This window comes from Triturus cristatus, chromosome 6 (assembly GCF_964204655.1).
Source record: "Triturus cristatus chromosome 6, aTriCri1.1, whole genome shotgun sequence".
Classification (NCBI taxonomy): Eukaryota; Metazoa; Chordata; class Amphibia; order Caudata; family Salamandridae; genus Triturus; species Triturus cristatus.
Window position 1 is genome coordinate 1903873788 of NC_140589.1, and position 17769 is coordinate 1903891556.

At 43.6% G+C, this 17769-nt stretch overlaps 1 protein-coding gene across 3 annotated transcripts in view; it reads left to right on the forward strand.

The window, feature by feature from the left end:
• LOC146822386 (uncharacterized) overlaps positions 1-16333 on the forward strand; it is an 87405-nt gene extending 71072 nt beyond the window's left edge. For all 3 annotated transcript variants that reach the window (XM_085613475.1, XM_085613476.1, XM_085613478.1), the window contains exon 2: positions 14028-16333. In XM_085613475.1, coding sequence (XP_085469601.1) covers positions 14443-15582 — 1140 coding nt within the window. In that variant the 5' untranslated portion in view covers positions 14028-14442 and the 3' untranslated portion in view covers positions 15583-16333. The remainder of the gene's footprint in view (positions 1-14027) is intronic.
• The last annotated feature ends 1436 nt before the right edge of the window (positions 16334-17769 follow it).

The following is a 17769-nucleotide window of genomic DNA, read 5'->3' on the forward strand; positions in this document are numbered from 1 at the left end:
ACCTAATACAGCTCACGTCATGGATTCTATGCCAATTCTATGAAGCCCTCTAATGCCTTCAGCTCAAGTCAGAATGTGACCTTACAGCCAGAGCGGTCGACCTCGAAGCTGGGGAACCGAGTTAGAGTCTCTGCAGCAACGCTCAACTTCCTGTGATTCTGGGCAAATCACTTAATCTCCCTTGAATGTGTCCACCTGTAATGAAACTGGTGCTCATGTAAAGCGCTATGATACCTGATATCTTCGGGTCGAGTTCAAGCTAGATTATTAAAAAAAACACTACAAAATAACTTTCAAAAAATTTGACGCAAACACACCACAGTACCAAGGCATCGACGTGTCCCACCCCTGGGGAAGTCAGAGTCCGCCATGGGCCGTGCAGCTCAACCCCACTCCACCAAGCGCTCAGTGCCGCAGCCTGCAACCTCCTGAGCGCTACAAAACCCCACCTTCTAGCACTACATTGAGAATGTATCCACACACACACACACACAGACACACACACTCTAAGGCGACAGAAGAAGGGGATGCAGGGGCTGGGAGGGGGCCCTTCCCACGGGGCCCGCGGATGAAGTGCCAGCCTCACAGGTGGGATGACCAGGCATCCTGGATTTGCCCGGACAGTCCCGGGTTTTCACCAGCTGTCCTGGCAGATTTTTGCAATTTTTGCTCCTGTCCCGTGTTTTAAAGGGGGTCGACTGAAACTAGTGAGAAGTGACATTGTGTGTTCTAAAGTTGTGCTAGTTAACAGCTGTTAAAAGGAAGCAATTTAATTAACAGGTATGCTGCTGGTTTTAGAAATTACATTTTATTTTTTTCTTAGTGCTTCTTCTGTGTTCCAATGTTGTTGATAAGAGTTGTCATTCTGCGCAGAATTGTTGATGTAAAATTGTAGTCCTATCTTTGCAAAATGTCCTGGTTTTTGGTTCTCAAGATCTGGTCACCCTACCCACAGGCCTTCTCTGGTGGGCGAGCACCAGTCCTCGAGCTGGCACAGCCCAGGCACTGATGCATCGCTGCCCATGCGGGGGCATGGATTCTCTTTTCATACCTCCCTCACCCCGCATGGCCTTTCCTCCAACTCCCTCCTCCCTCCCCTCTGTAGAAGAGGGGGGGCCCGTCCCGCGTCTGTGGTTAAATGCCCCCTCCTCCCCCCGAGCCACAATCCTGTGATTAACTTTATGACCAGGCAGAACCCAGTGTCCTTCTGCCTGTCCCTTCCCCGCCTTCACTTCCCCTTACCCCCGCCCAGTCCAGGCTGGTTCTGCTGGGGGGGGTGTGTGGGGTGAGGTCCAGTAAGGTGCCCGGTCCAGCCACATCCCCCCCCTCCCTTGTGGGAGGGGCGCCAAACCAAGGGGCATAGCAGTCGGCCATTAACATCAATTATCTGTCGGGTGGGAGTGACTAGAGGGTGTTTGGATGACGCACTTCTGACGTCACTGGTAATGACGTGGCGACCACATAAGTCCTGAGTGCCAGACTCCGGCAGGTGAGTTATTTTCAGCCCTGAGTGCTGTGAGGTGAGCGCGCCGTGTGATCTGCTGCAGGTGAGTTGTGGGGTGGCGGACACAAACACTCTAATTATTTTCACCCGGAAGTTCTGTGGTTGTACGTCATGCAGTTTTCAGCTGTATGTTCCAAGCCAAAGTGTGATGTTTTAAGTAATAGACGTGGGCAGTGGGTACATAAAGACAGTTATAATTGTAGTTAAACAGACAGTCTGTACTACGGCAAGACTTGCTTTGTTTTTAACCTGGCTAGTTAGGACCTTGTCTCTAATCCGGTGCTAGTAGCGCGCCTAGCCCTATGAGAACAGTTCAAGAGTATTATTAAACAGTAACATTCCCAATCTCTCTCGTATGTCTATAAACAATTTAAGTTGAAAAATATCAACGCTCAGACTGTCACTCCTGTTGTGTACTCGGGTTGAAATGGAAAAGTGGCCCCCAGAGCCCCCAAAAATTGTGACCCCTGGTATACCACGTGATGAAGTTGAGGGCAGTGCCCCTGGATTATAACTAGGCTGTCCGGAATTCGGTTTAAACCGAATCTGACTGACAGTACCATACCGACTGAAAATCAGCTGACCCGGTTTAAACCGAGTGTCACTGATTTTCAGAGCTGACGGGGGACAGGAGCTGTTGTGGACTGCCGTCTCTCTGACTGCGGCCGCACCCGAGTACTTCACAGGTCTTTAAAAAGACCATTTAGATAACGAGGCTTTGTTGTTCTTTCGCCCCTTCTCAGAGCCCTTGTGGGTGGGGCTGAGCGCAGAAAGGCTCTTCATTGCCAGGTTTATGCAGTGTGACCAGATTGAGTCCTGCCCCCAAGTAGCGGTGTGTATATATCCAGAGGCAATACAAATCTGTGACGCATTTTTTTTCCAAGTATATTTTGGCATCTTTCCGCGCAGGTTAGAAATCGCCTAGAGTTGTTGTACCCCTCCCAGAAATTCTAAAAGGGCTGTATTTAAGCCGTCGCTGCAGGTGGAGTGCTCCTAAACTCATTTTTGGGGCCGAGACTTTTTTCATCCACAGGCTTTGATCTAGAGCGAGAGAGTGAAATGCAGAAAACTGAGAAATAAGCAATTAGAATAATGCGAAAAGAGTGACCAAGAGAGAAAGCAGTGTTTAAAAGCACCTATTACCGTGAGATCAATAGACAGGAAGTGTATGGAGGTGGCAGAAATACGCATGACGTGGAAGCAAAACTAGGCAGGCTTGGTATTCAGCAACCCTGCCTTTCGGAAATAGCTCAAAAGAAACCATTCTGACTCGATGTAGTAACAATAGTTGTTATAATGTTAATTAACAAATGTAAGGAAGAATCCGGTCAGAAAGGAAGGAGGCATAACAGGGGCCAGCGAAGGGGGCTGCTGTAAATATAGACTACCCCTGCTACCGACACTGACTGAGGTGCCATGATGGAGGCTCAGCTGAGGCGCGCTGGGCCGGACACGCAGCACCTCAACATAGAGTGACTCACACTGAATCACCAGGTCACATGATTGTGTCAGTGGCAGTCATGGGTGAGATCCGTGGGGCAACAATGCAATGGGGCACTTAACTGAGGGACGCGAGGGTGCAGAGCCCCATGTGGCAGGACGCAGAGAGAAAGTGTATGGGGTGAAGAGAGCAGGAGACTAGCACTTAGTTATTAAGACTCACAAAGGGGGCGGCTCAGGAGGGGAATGTGCGTGAGAAAGAGCTACTCATGTCCTAAATATATATCACTTAGGCTGCTCCGTAAACATTCTGGATAATTATACTTAGACATGCCAACACTCCCGATTCAGGCGGGAGACTACCGATTTCATGGCTAGTCTCCCGCCTCCCGATTCCTGCAAGCAAAACCCGATTCCTCGGGTTTCAGCTGTCAGGGCTTGGTAATGTGTAACGTGCTAATTCTTCCAGCAATAGTCAGAATTGCGATGCAGGAGGTCTAGAAGAGGTGAAAAACCAACAAAGCCTCATTAACAAGTGAATGGTCTGTGAAGTACTGCAAGGGGGGGGGGGGGGGGGGCGGTGGCTGTGTGTGTGCCCGAAGCTGTTTCAGCCCGGGCTGACGGGGGGGGGGGGGAGGGAGGGGGGGGGTGTATGCACTGACCGCAACCTGCCAGGCCAGTGCAAACTCTTGCATCCCCCTCTTTCTCTGCCTGCTCCATGCTTCTGAAAGTTGATACAAAAAACACGTGAATTTGCTTTCAAATGTCCGATCCTGCAGCAGCCACTTCCAAAGTCCATACATGACAGAAACCCGATTGAAGGCCCCGTTCTCCCGATTATTTATTTATTATTTTTTTTTTAAATCTCCGACTTTGCTTTTCTGAAATGTTGGCATGTATGCTTAAATACAACCAGGTCAGTTTAATTGTGTTCATTAGCTTGGAACTAACTTGATAAACTGTGAAAAACATTTTCTTTTTCACTTCGTAATTGTGACAGGTTAGCCACAACTTTCTAAAAACACGTTTCTGAATATATTCCCATATTTAGAGACCATTCGACTGCATCTACATATACTATTGACGCAGAATAGATGGCACCTCTCAAAATAACATGAGCGTTTCGAATTGCTGTATCTGGTTGTAAAATGGCGAGTCCACATTTTCCTGCCTGGATCTAAAGTAAAAGTGTGTGGTGAATAAAAGACGCCAACAATTCATCTGGTGCACCACAGATTCTTTGGCAGCAAAAAAGCGCTATCTCCCAACCGAAAGGCCCATTTATTTCTGAAACCTTGTCAGGCTACTGCAAATTATGAAATCAACAAACAATTATGAAAGAGTAAATTCAGAGTAGAGGTGACTCAACGCAAAACATTAGAAAACATAGTGAGCGCTTTCGAATGCTGACTGGCGCCACGCATTCTGACGTTCAGTGGGGACTGTAAACAGTACTTAATATGTAAAGTATTATTACGTAAAAGCGCCCACAGTATTTATTAGGCGCTCACTGCTGGGGCTACCGAATTCTTGATGATGCAGCATGACTCTTTCTTCCACCTCTCTACACTTCCCATCTCTTTATTTATACCCACGTAGGTTCCCTTTTAATCTCTTCTTTCACCATATCCTACTGTGGAGAAGTGTGGCTCAATGATTAGAGCGGCAGACCCTGATGCAGAGGTCTAGCCCGGGACCAGGGTTCAATTCCCCGCCTCGGCGGGTCTTGGGCTCAAAAATTCCATGGCCCTGATAATTCTCGCCTCGGTGCCTATTCCAATCATGGAGTCCCACTCTGCAACTCTGGGCAATAGCTTGCTTAATCTCCACAACGGCCCCCACAACGCTAAGGATGCCTGGCCTCCACCTTCGGGGTGCCCAGGAGTGGACGCCTCACAGGCAAAGCCAGGATGGGTTCCACAGCGGTATTCGTACAAGCGCCTTGAGACCCTTGCGGGTGAGTAGTGCACTATACAAGTATCAATTTACATTACATTTACATGTCTTTGTATTCCCCATTCGCCCATTCTCTCTTTGGATGAAGATCCTATTATAATAAATACGTCCAGAACCGCCGATGCCCACCACCTCCAGCCACTGGCGCAAATCAAGCTAAGTGCTCAGGCCTTGCACTGGGGCACGAAGAATGTTAAGCGGGCACTGCGCCTCGTACAGTAGATATTTTGCAGTACTAATACAAACAGATATTAATGGATTGTATGTCCTACAACAAATAAAACCCGCTGCGTTTGTTCCAGTCAGTGCCCATGCCATGCACTGGATAGGGTATGGAAAACATCCCAAAGACCCGGCAAGCACGAGAAGGCGCGTCACCCCGGAGGCAAATTAATACTGGAAGTCTCAGAGTGAAGGCTGCAGCAGCGGGAGGAGGCTTCGATCTCGGAGTGAACCCGGTGCACACTCAAAGCAGGGCCAGTTTCAGCGAGCCCAGTGTATGCACTTACTCCAATGTTTGTATGAATGGAGTTAGAATAGTAAATTACAACCCCTCTCTTATAAATGCACTTTCCTAAATGTTTCTTAGAATAGAGTTGTATGCACTTTCCACAGTGGTTGTTAAACTGGAGTTAAAATAATGTATTTGATTCCGACACACCCAGTTTGCTATACTTTCTCCAATGTTATTTAGACTACAGTTATAACATCAAATCTTAACCCCACCCCATGTATGCGCTTTTCCCAATGCTTGTTAGCCAGGAGTTAAAATAGTACATTTGACTCCCCCCCCCCCCCCCCCCCGCCCCCCAATCTATGCACTTTCCTCAATATTTGTTGGGCTCTGTCCTCACTGAAATGTACACATTTTTCCCAATGCCTGTTAGATCAGATTTAGAACAGTAAATCTGCCTTCCCCCACTCAAAATAATGCATATCTCTTCCTCAGTGTTTGTAGGGCTGTGGCTAGAGTAGTGTATTTGAGTTGTTTTTGTTTCTTTCTTTTTTTATTGTTTTCATTTGGAGTTTGGTCACTATTTTTTCTTCCACCTTTATTTTACATAAGATATTTTCAGAAAAATAAAAAGTCTGCATTTTATACTGTGTAATTTTATAAACTATATTAATTGCGTGTTTCTTTAATTATTTCCCACTTTGTAGCATTTCGTTTAGTTTAAAAATCTTTATTCGATCTGTTTACAAATAGATCATAAAAGCAAAGTTTCATCATATCAAACAAATATTGTAAAAAGCCATAAAACGGTTTAAAACCATAAATGAGTTTAAGTGCCCCTTACAATTTTCGAAGACAGCGCATCCATCAACTTTCTTTTTCTCATGCAAGCTCACAGAAATGATGCTACCGAGAAGCAGACATTCTTAAAATAGGGAGGATAAGCGTTTCTCTTTCACTCTGGTAGAATTTACAAAACAGTACCAGGTGTAAATCAGACTGGGGCAAAGAGTTGTCACAGGGACATAGACCCAGGTGAGCATGCTTGAACTTCCTCTCTGGAAACCCAAGCATCAAGGGAATGAAGTTCAAGCGGAAGCTCAACAAAATAAATCTATGCTGGACTATAGTGATGTGTGAGAGGTAAGAATAATCTTCCCCAGATCTTGGCGGGACAAGGGCGTAAGCAGTGAGTGCTATTTGATGGCGATTCTTTTTCCTTCGAACAAGACTGGCCCTCTGCATATATAGCTTAATTATTTTCTGTTTAGGGACCTTTCTACAAGAGGCAGGATCTCTGAACAAATCTTCCTGCCCAATAGCAGTTAGTTCTGCTTCTATGTATCTGAGCCATTCAATCCTGCTACGACCCTCCAGTTTCAGGCAGTCACCAATTATATGCTGGGTTAGGTTAACCGTCGACCTTCGCCAAATAGAGAGCCACTGCAGGATCGGCGCCAGTCTAATAGAGCCAGACAAATAGGGAAGCCCCTTCCATTCTCTGCAGTTGTTCAATGTGGGCCATCCCCCAGACTCCCACCCCGTAGGTTGCTACCGCCTTTGTTTTAGCTTGGTAAATGTTTTTAATCGTGTCCACGGGGCTGGCTCCCAGCTTCTTAATAAAACCTTTTATAGCTTGTAGGCTTCTTTCCACACCCAGGGCTCTTGCTGCCACCTTTCTCTACTGTCTCATCACCAAGCCTAATTTTTTAAGCTCTTACCACTTACTTTTTCATCTCTTTCTCTCAGGGCCCCTGTACTTTCATTAGCTCAAAGTGTCCGCCTTTCTGCCAGCAAATTCAAATGATTCTTATTGACATTACCAGTTATACCAATGTTGCCAAACTCAACACATGACGCGTTTAAACTGACTTCACAGGGATATTGATACACAGTTTCGGTTTTGAGAGAAAAGTATAACTCTATGCCCCCACATATTGTGTCCATGATAAATTCAGCATGAATTATTTTTGTAGCTAGGTTAAATTTCATCCCTAATCACGACTTGTAAAAATGTATTTGGACCTCATATACACTGTATGTACACTGTCTATATCACATGCATCAATGAAGAAAGCAAGCAATAATAAAAGCAACGCGTTCCATAAACACCGGTAAAACACCGTTTCAGTTGTTTTTTATGGGGCGAAAATGAGTAACCACTGAAAAGCACTGTTTTTTTGAGGTTTTGAAATCACTGGAAAACACTGAAAAAACACCACCAGAATTCACCAAAAATAGAAACTGAAAACAGGAAAGCCTAATTATAACACATTGGTGTGTTTACATAGACCGTAGCTTAGAAATGCACAGCACCTATAGAAATACTGTGCAGTGAAAGTACAGTAAACATAAAGAGCAAGGTACATTGGATTGTTCGACGCTAATCGTAAATGATATGTTTAACAACATGGCTGTAATGTTGGGGTTGGTTTTGTCATTAAGCATCAGAGCAGCGTTCATTTGATAATCAAGCAACTGCGTGACTGTCAGAGTGCTTAACACTGTAGGTTGTGTGGCCTGAGGGTGATGGGCGACCCTACTCCCGGTCAGCGTACCTTACTCCCACTCTGAGCACATATTGGGTGTACCCTACTCCCACTCGGAGCACATATTGGATGTACTCTACTCCCACTCGGAGCACATATTGGATGTACTCTACTCCCACTCGGAGCACATATTGGATGTGCCCTACTCCCACTCGGAGCACATATTGGATGTACCCTACTCCCACTCGGAGCACATATTGGATGTACCCTACCCCCACTCGGAGCACATATTGGGTGTACCCTACCCCCACTCGGAGCACATATTGGGTGCAACCTACTCCCACTCGGAGTACATATTCGATGTACCCTACTCCCGCTTGGAGTACCTTTTTTTTTTTTTTTTTTTTTTTTTTTTATATAGCGCGAACTAGACCAGAGAACTTTACATGTGCATCAGTTTTGTTACAGAAGGACACATTCATTTTTTGGTCGGCATGGGGAGATTAAGTGATCCACATATTTTGATGTCAGACTTTTTTAATGGAGTTCCCTCCACCCAATATATTTATTGCCGGAGTAGTGTACATTAATCGTAGCAGTAGGTTGGCTGTGAGGACCAGGGGTGTGTTCTTGTCGGGGCTTGCATGCATTCTCTGCTGTTTGTCGTTGGGCAGTTGTCCATCACCTGGCTGGTTGTGTGCACACTCCATTGTCCACCACCTGTCTCTATGCTTAGGTGGGAGATGGTCTGATTGCCATGTTCTGTCAACTGTCCATGGCATGGTGATGAGGCCCCTGTTTTAATATTGGAGGCATCAATAAATCAGGTGTCTGTTAAGCACAACTACTCACCCGTAAGGGTCTCAAGGTGTTGGGGGTGGGTGGGTGCTGGGGGTGGGTGGCTGGCTGGGTGCAGGTTCCGGTCCATCAAGGAAGGGGTCTGTCGAAAAGCCAGGTTTTGAGGTTTCTTGCGAAGATTGGGAGTGATGTTTTCTGTCTGAGGTGCAGCGGAAGGGCGTCCAGGCTCTGGCCACGAGGAAGGAGAAGGAGCGGCCTCCCAATCTGGTCTTTCTGGTGTGGGGGACCACGGCATAGGAGAGCTGGGCTGATCGTAGGGTCCTTTGGGGTGCGTGGAATTTGAGTCGGCTGTTCAGGTATGCTGGTCCGGTGTCGTGGAGGACCTTGTGTGCATAGGTGAGCATCTTGAAGGTGACTCTATCTTCGATGGGGAGCCAATGGAGTGTGCGCAGGTGCTGGGAGATGTGGCAGTGTCTTGGCAGGTTGAGGACCAGTCTTGCGATGGCGTTCTGGATGTTTTGTAGCTTGCGGGTGAGGTTTTTGTTTATTCCGGTGAAGAGTGCGTTGCCGTAGTCGAGTCTGCTGGTGAGGCATCACTTTGTGACCTTTTTAGTTAAGTCAAGTTTATTTTGAGTTTGTTTACTTTAAGTAGGCTCCCATCCTCACCCCCAGTGAAAGCTTGTTTATTGAAAATTTTAAGTGAAATCATAGACTGTCCTGTTTATCTATAATGAAGAATCAATACTAAATGTTATTGCCAGAACGAATAATTTTAGACCAAGTTTCCTTCATTAATTACCCACCCCTTATTTAGAAGGGAGAATTTCTCCCATCTGTTTCCCGCAAGTTGTGCTGATTGAGACTAGAGTTTTAAGGTTTTGATTAACGGAATGTTTATTGAACAGGAAATCTCATCAGAATTATGAGGAATGGTCATGGCAATGAAAGCCGTATTTCTTGAGTTCCAGTGAAATGTTTGTTTTTAGGTCGAGCCTGGGCAGCGCATGCGCTGCTCTAGGAGACATGCTGTATTGGAGTATGTAATTGAAGCCCCCCCATATTTGTCATTGGCTTGTCATTGTCCTTAGTAAATATGGCTTCTGAGTGGTTAATAGGCTTGTTAGTCCCTCCTTTGTCCTGCCTTGTCTTCATTTGTAACCTCCCACGGTAACTGGCCCTTTTACTTCGGTTGTTACATGTATGCTTTAATTAGAGCCTGGGAGCACTATTTTCTTAATTGGTTTTCTTCTGCCTGATGTTGCAGGCAGGACACGCTCTCTCAATGCTTTTTTTAGGTCGAGTTAGAAAGCGCAGCTGTCTCTTCGAGAACTGCTTAAATCGGTCTGTGGACATAAAGTCCATCCCCTTTCTTGACATTGCTTTTCATTTGTCTGTCAGCGTCCTTCAAAAATCCCTGCTTGCTAGTGGTCAGTCCTGCCTCTTTGTCCCTCCTTTCTCTCTTCTGTTCCTCTCACAGAGCAGGGACATAGTACGGTCTCATTCCACTATGGTTCTTTATCTTTTCTTGAGGGACTATTTTTTTTTGCTTGGATTCCTGCTCTGTTATTGTTTGTCTGGGTTGAACTTCAGCTCTCTACCTGCTTATATTTAAATATCTGTTAGTCCTATCCCCTCTCAATTCCACAGTTCCATTACTGCTGCCTCCCCTGCCGTGCTTCCCGCTCTGTTGCTTGCATTTTACTTAGCTTTATTTAAATTGTGGCACTTTTAGAAGTTCACTGTCCGTTGGTTTCATTTTGGTAGGATAGCTTGGTTTGGGCTTCCTTCTAAGGTGGGATTGGTTAAAAAAACAAAACAAAAAAAAATTCCTGCCTGCCTCTGCTCACTTCTCATACGCATCTGCACTTAATATTCCTGTGCTCTCCACCCCTTCCCACGATAGTGCTTGTGTGGGCCCCCACCACCCACTCCAATATCGATCAATGCTTTTTAGTTGTTTTTTAGTGCACTTTAGGGCGTTCTCTGAAGTGGGCTCTTATACCTTACTGGTTTGTTAAAAACTCAACTTTGTAAAATGAACCCTCTGTAGAGTTGTCATACGCTAAATCCCTTCGGGTACTTTTCTATTAGTGGCGAGCCGTGTGTGACACTTGAGGAGGAAGGAATAACCAGCACTCTTGGCAGGCAGCTTGCCTTCCTAAAATACTTGTATTTTTAATAAGACAATAATCTAGTCATTCAATACATATCAATAACACATGCCTTCCTAGTTAGAGCATTTTTTTAAATGTTTTTTTTTATAAAAGTGAGTTTAATTTTAGATATGATTATTAGCATCAAAAAGAGGCCTGTTCTTGTGGAAGCATTGTGATAATGCTTTCTAATTGTTTATAAATTAGGCTCATCCAACGAAGGTTGACGAGGGCCAGACTACACACCCATTCTGGTTCCCATTTTCATTAGCGCATGTAAATAAGATTCAGGTGGATATTGTGAAAACCTGACCTGGCTCCACCCTCAAAGGCTTTATTGACCAGGTAGGTTTACATGATAACTCCATGTCATTGAGAATGCGATTCACCAGCACTGGGTTTTTCTTTTACAATGTCCTTCCTTTGAAGCAATCCCCACTGCCCCTTCTCCCCGGAGCACTTTCTTTGTCTCCTTCACCTGAAGCACTCTGCTTGCCTAGCCTTTCCCTCCTTTCAGGCACTAGCCTTTGCCCCCTCTCCTAGTCCCACCAAGGCGCTCTATGCATCTCTATCACCAAGGGTGACCAACTGGCATTGGTGTAAATTTAGGACGGTGATAGTAAAAATTCAGGACACTTCTTTGCTACCTCCTAATGGGTTCACGCAGAGATACATCACTTTGTTTTTTCCGCAGTTGTATGTGCTCACTATCCCTGCCTCCCTGCAATATGCAAGCTCTCACCAGTCCTCTTCGCTTCCACTGTGTCCATTGCATGCACCCCCAGTCTCTGTGCCTTGACAGGTGTTCATCCTCCTCCTCTTCTTACCTTATGCCTGGTTGATACCCCGAGCTCCAATATGTGTCCACCCCCCCAAATGCCGCGCCTTTGGTTTATGTATCGCTGCCTTCATAACCTGTAATTCCTGTGTCTGCTTCAGTTCACATTGTCTCACTGTAGCCCTGCTCATCGTGTCTTTGCTCCCCATGCCTATGCATCCTGTGCGTCCCCAGTCTGTCTCCATGCTCATCCTATGAGTACAATCTCCGGCTATGTTTCATTAGTCTGTGTGCAAACCTACTAGTTACAACCTGGAATTTTCTCTTTATTCTGCTCGTTGTGGGCCCCTAGGGATAATCACATCACATTCATAGCAGCCATCCAACGGGGTGTTAAAAACAAGGTAAAATTAGCACCATCATACTGCTTAACGTTATTAAATACCCACAAATAAAATAATCGGGTGACTCTTATTCTCTTAGGTTCAATATGTCCATACCCAGCATTTCCATTTATGTAATAAAGCATTCTTGTTGTGTCCTTAAAAACTGCATAGTATTCATTTGCTAAAATAAATCCAGGATTGGTTGATACTGTATCCCGTAAGCCCTATACACCAGAAACACAATCGATACGCTTGCTTATAAATTAATTGTATAACACACAATTGCCATCAGATCCATCCACTACTAAACGCATAAGTAAAAAATAGTTATATTTACACTAATAGCTCCAACTCTAACAAATGCGCGACCTTTTGCGTTGCAAATGCTTGTTCTTTCTTGATGTTGTGCAGCATTGGGAAAGCCTATATGTCTAAAAGTTGAGACTTCTTGACTTTGCCAATGTGTGTTTATTGTGGTTGTAAACCTCCTTTTTCTTGTGTAGCTCTGGTCTGAGCTTCTCATCTCTGGAGTTACACTATGTGAAAGATGCTCAGATTATTGTCTGGGTCCTATCACGGGCTCTCTGATAGTATAAATGACTCCCTTGCAGCAATTGATTATATTTCCCGCCGTTATTGTGATGCTCTTTGTTGTGTGGTCCATTCACTGGAAAAGACTCTTAGACCTGACAGCCTTAGGGTGGTCTTTCCCCAACGTTTTACCTGCCTCCCTCCATTTTCTGTGCTTGTTTTTGCTGGCTTTAGGACTCTGCAACCGTTACCACTGCTAATCAGTGCTAAAGTGTTTGTGCTCTCGCCCCTGAACATGATAACATGGGCTCATAGGGCTCCTACTCAGTTGGCATATTTAGTTTGCTTATAAGTCCCTAGTAAAGTGCCCTACATGTGCCCACGGCCTGCAAATTATTTGCTACTAGTGGGCTGCAGCACTGACCGTGCCACCCACTTATGCAGCCTGAAACTATGTCTCAGGCCTCCCACTGCAGTGCCTATGGGTAAAGTTTACTGCCACATCGAGTTGGCATTTAAAGCTACTTGCCAAGCTTAAAACTTCCCTTTTATTACATATAAGTCACCCCTAAGGAAGGCCCTTGGTAACCCAAAGGGCAGGACGCTATGTGAGTAAAAGGCAGAACATGTACTTCTATGTTTTACATGTCCTGGTAGTGACAAACAGTTAAATTACTTTTTCACTGCTGTAAGGCCTACTCCTCTCGTTGGCTAGAACCGGGAAATACGTAGAATACTTTAAAGCTGTAATTCCTGATTGGAAAGGAGTAGCCTTTTCATGTTTCATATCTTTGCAATGGTAATGATAAATCCTCTTTACTGGTAAAGTCGGATTTAACCTTACTATTTTTGAAAAGCTGCTTTTAGAAAGTGGACTTTTCTCTGCTTGTACTACTCTTTGTGCCTTACAGCCTGTCTCTAATACATGTCTGGGCTAGGTGACCGACCCCTTTGTGTATTCCTTTTAGAGAGCTACAGACACTGCAAGGGTTGGGTGTGATTTAGCACTTCTCTGCATCCCAATGGGTCTTTCAGGGCAGATGGGAGGAAGGGGCCCACTCTTACCCCTCACAGGGTAGTAGACTGACCCCATACGAAGGAAAGATAACTCCCTTTGGTAGTCTGGAGTGAGTGCTGGGATTGGAAGAGATACTGGTGCCCTTCAAAACCACTCTTTGAAGTTTCCCTCACATCAAAGGCACATTTGGACCTAAATGCTGAGTATCTGGCCCCATCAAATCCGACACGTATAGATCTTCACAGAGCCGCTGTCAAAAAAACTGTGGTGCTGCTGCACAAAAGACTCAACTGTAGTCTTGGTTACTCCTTGAGTCCACACTCCGCGATTAGGAGGGCATCAAGAAGGATCGTATGCCCTTGCTCTGCCTATTGCATCTTTACATTGAAAGTGTAATCTAGAATTTCTTCAGCGCACTTGTCTATGTGGTCAATTAAATGTCTCATTAAATGCCAATAGATTTTTGTGGAGGACTCACCATTTAAGCTTATCCAGTGTTTTTTTATTATTTTTCTAACAGGTGCAATAAAAGCAGTAATGAACAAAAAAGAAGAATGCATTAATCACTTGTGTAGAAAGTGATGTAAAAACAATACACCTCGAAATGTCTTCCCTTGAAGGCTAATGCCTCGCCAAAGTCTTTTTCAACAGCAGAAAACCCAAACTGCCCAATGTGGTCTGAACCTGGCTCTTAGCGATCACCTGATATACATTGATGGAATAACACACTGACTTACAGAAGCAAGTCTGATAAGGTTCTCATTACAAAGGAAGAGCTAACCTGGATCAGAAAGAACACACAGAAGAGAAACCGTATGAATATCTAGAAAGTGACAACACATTTATTAGGGAGAGAAAGAGCAAGTGCAACATCAGAAAATCATACTGGAGAAGAACCATATTGATTGACTGACTGTGGAACAGTTTTCTTTGCAATGAAAGACCTAATGCAGCATCAGAGTGTCTACGTAGAGGAGAAACCATATAAATGTACAGAATGTGATAAGGCATTTATAACACTTGGAGAGCTAAAGCAACACCAGAAAACCCACACTGGAGAGAGATCATATCAATGTACAGAATGTGACCAATCATTTATAAGAAATGGAGACCTAAAGCGACATCATAAAATCCACACTGGGGAGAAACCATACCAATGTACAGAATGTGACAAGGCATTCATTAGAAAATCCCATCTAATGGAACATCAGAAAGTCCACACTGGGGAGAAACCATATCAATGTACAGAATGTGACAAAGCATTTATAACAAATGGACAGCTGAAGCGACATAAAAATATCCACTCTGGGGAGAAACCATATCATTGTACAGAATGTGAAAAAACATGTATAACAAATGTAGATCTAAAGCTGCATCATAAAATTCACACTGGGGAGAAACCATATAAATGTACAGAATGTGATAAAGCATTTAAATCAAATGGAGACCTGAAGCTACATCACAAAATCCACACTGGGGAGAAACCATATGAATGTACAGAATGTGACAAAGCATTTATAAGAAATGGCAAGTTAAAACGACATCACAAAATCCACACTGGGGAGAAACCATATAAATGTACAGAATGTGATAAGGCATTTATAACACTTGGAGAGCTAAAGCGACACCAGAAAACCCACACTGGAGAGAGATCATATCAATGTACAGAATGTGACCAATCATTTAAAACAAATGGAGACCTAAAGCTACATCATAAAATCCACACTGGGGAGAAACCATATAAATGTACAGAATGTGACAAAGCATTTATAAGAAATGGAGCGCTAAAGCGACATCATAAAATCCACACTGGGGAGAAACCATACCAATGTACAGAATGTGACAAGGCATTCATTAGAAAGTCACAGCTAATGGAACATCAGAAAGTCCACACTGGGGAGAAAGCATATCAATGTACAGAATGTGACAAAGCATTTATAACAAATGTACAGCTGAAGCGACATCAAAATATCCACTCTGGGGAGAAACCATATCAATGTACAGAATGTGATAAAGCATTTATAAGAAATGGAGAGCTAACGCGACATCAGAAAATCCACACTGGGGAAAAATAATATCAATGTACAGAATGTGGCAAAGCATTTCTCAAATATAGTCAGCTAAAGGAACATCAGAGTTCACACTGGGGGGAAACCGTATGAATGCACTGAATGTGACAAAGCATTTATAACCAATGGAGAGCTGAAGCAACATTTAGAAAATCCCCACTGGAGAGAGACCGTTCAACTGCACTGAATGTGAGAAGTCCTTTATTAGAAAGTCGCATCTTATGCAACATCAGCTAGTCCACGTAGGAGAGAAACCCTATGAATGTACATAATGCAACAAGACATTTATTACTAGGCAAAGTTAAATACTACATCAGAAATCCCACACTGGTGAGAAACTATATGGCTGTACTGAATGTGACTTAGCAGTTATTACAAAGCAAAGTTTAAAAATACATCAGAATGTTCACACATGAAAGAAACCATATAATTGTACAAAATGTGACAACACCTTTATTCCTAATGGAGGGTGACCATTTAACTGCACCGCATAACAAGGTATTTATTATAAAGGGAGAGGTAAAGCAATATCAGTGTCTACACTGGGGAGAAACCACATGAATGTATAGAATGTGACTAGGGATTTATTACAAAGAAAAATGTAATACAAGATCATGAAGTTCACACAGGGGAGAAAATATATGTATGTACTGAATATCACAAAGCATTCATAATAAATGAAAAACTGAAGCGACATCTGAAAATCTACATGGCAAGAAATCCAATGTATGGACAGAGTTTAATAAAGTCTTACACAGGAAGAATAAGCTAATGGCGTATAAACAAATCTACACTAGGGAGAAACCCTATTAATGAATAGAATGTGACAAGGGATCGAAAACAAAATATATATCGGAATGTTCCCATAGGAGAGAAACTCCATAAATGTATTGAATGTGGCCATGCATTCGTAAATGGAGAGCTAACTCGACATGAAAAGTCAACCCTGAAGACCATACTGAATTTAGCAAGGCTTTTATTGGCAAGGGAGAGTTAAAACTGCATCAGAAAGTCTCCACTGAGAAAAATCTATATGAATGTACAGAATCAATCAATGGGTATTAAGCATGGCAAATCATCCGTGAGGTTCTCAAGGTGCTGGGTAAGGAGTTGTCCAGAGGGGCCGATCAGTTGAACAGGGGCACCTGTTTTAGGATCTCTAGGATATTCCTGAGTAGGCCAACCTATTGTAATTTTAAGTTCTGCCCATAGATCTGCTGGCACAATTATGTCAAATAGACTGTTCAAATCAATCCACAGTACTTTTGATAATTTGACAAACCTATCTACCTGCCTATACCATTCCACCGGCTTCTCGCGAAGATGGGGGAAGTCATTTGTAAATGATAAAATGTCCTGTCTGGTCCAGGGAACATGCACGTAGCCTCCTCCTGGGATCTCTCTCATGGGACACTCAGTTACCACTTTTTCCTTTTCTCTTACTGGGAAAGCTGCAAACGTTTTGTCTGTTGCATCATCTCGTTTCCGAAACCACCTGCTCTTCCATTTATATAGATCGCCCCATTTACTTAGTAAAACAATTAGCTCTTTAATTTGAGTTAATCTTCCTGCAGTATTCAAATTCTCAATGTCTTTTTCAGCAAAGTCTACTCTGTATGGTTTCTGTAATGACTTTATTTTCTCAAAATCGATACCCATTTCAGTTGCCGCTTTTTCCAATTTTTCATGCAAATTTCTTGCTCTCAATGTTATACTTTGACATAGAAACATTTAGTTCTTCATCCTGATATGCTTTTAACTTTTCTGTTGGAATAGTTCCTTCTATTAATTCTTCCAAAGTTATTTTTAATTTTGCCACATCTATAGGTCTAGGTTTGGTATCTTTTTGCTGTAAACTTCTTAACCATTCGCTTAGTTCATCAGAAGTGGGACCTACAGGAATTGTTTCATTCCTCACTCATTGTAGACTCTTTGGTGATCCTGGTACTGATTCTGTCGTCATTAGTGTTTTATTCTTTGGACTCTGATTTACTGTCAAATTTTTAGGAGTCCTTAATCCAGAAGTTCCTACCAATTGTCCCCATGGATTTTCTCCTGAATTCCTTTTTCCTGTTTCAGCTTGTTTATTACTGTTATAAGGGATCGTTAGACAATGCTCACTATCCTTTTGCTTATCAAAAACAGGCATCACTGGTCCTATTGTTACAGGAACAGTTACAGCTTCCATGTTTT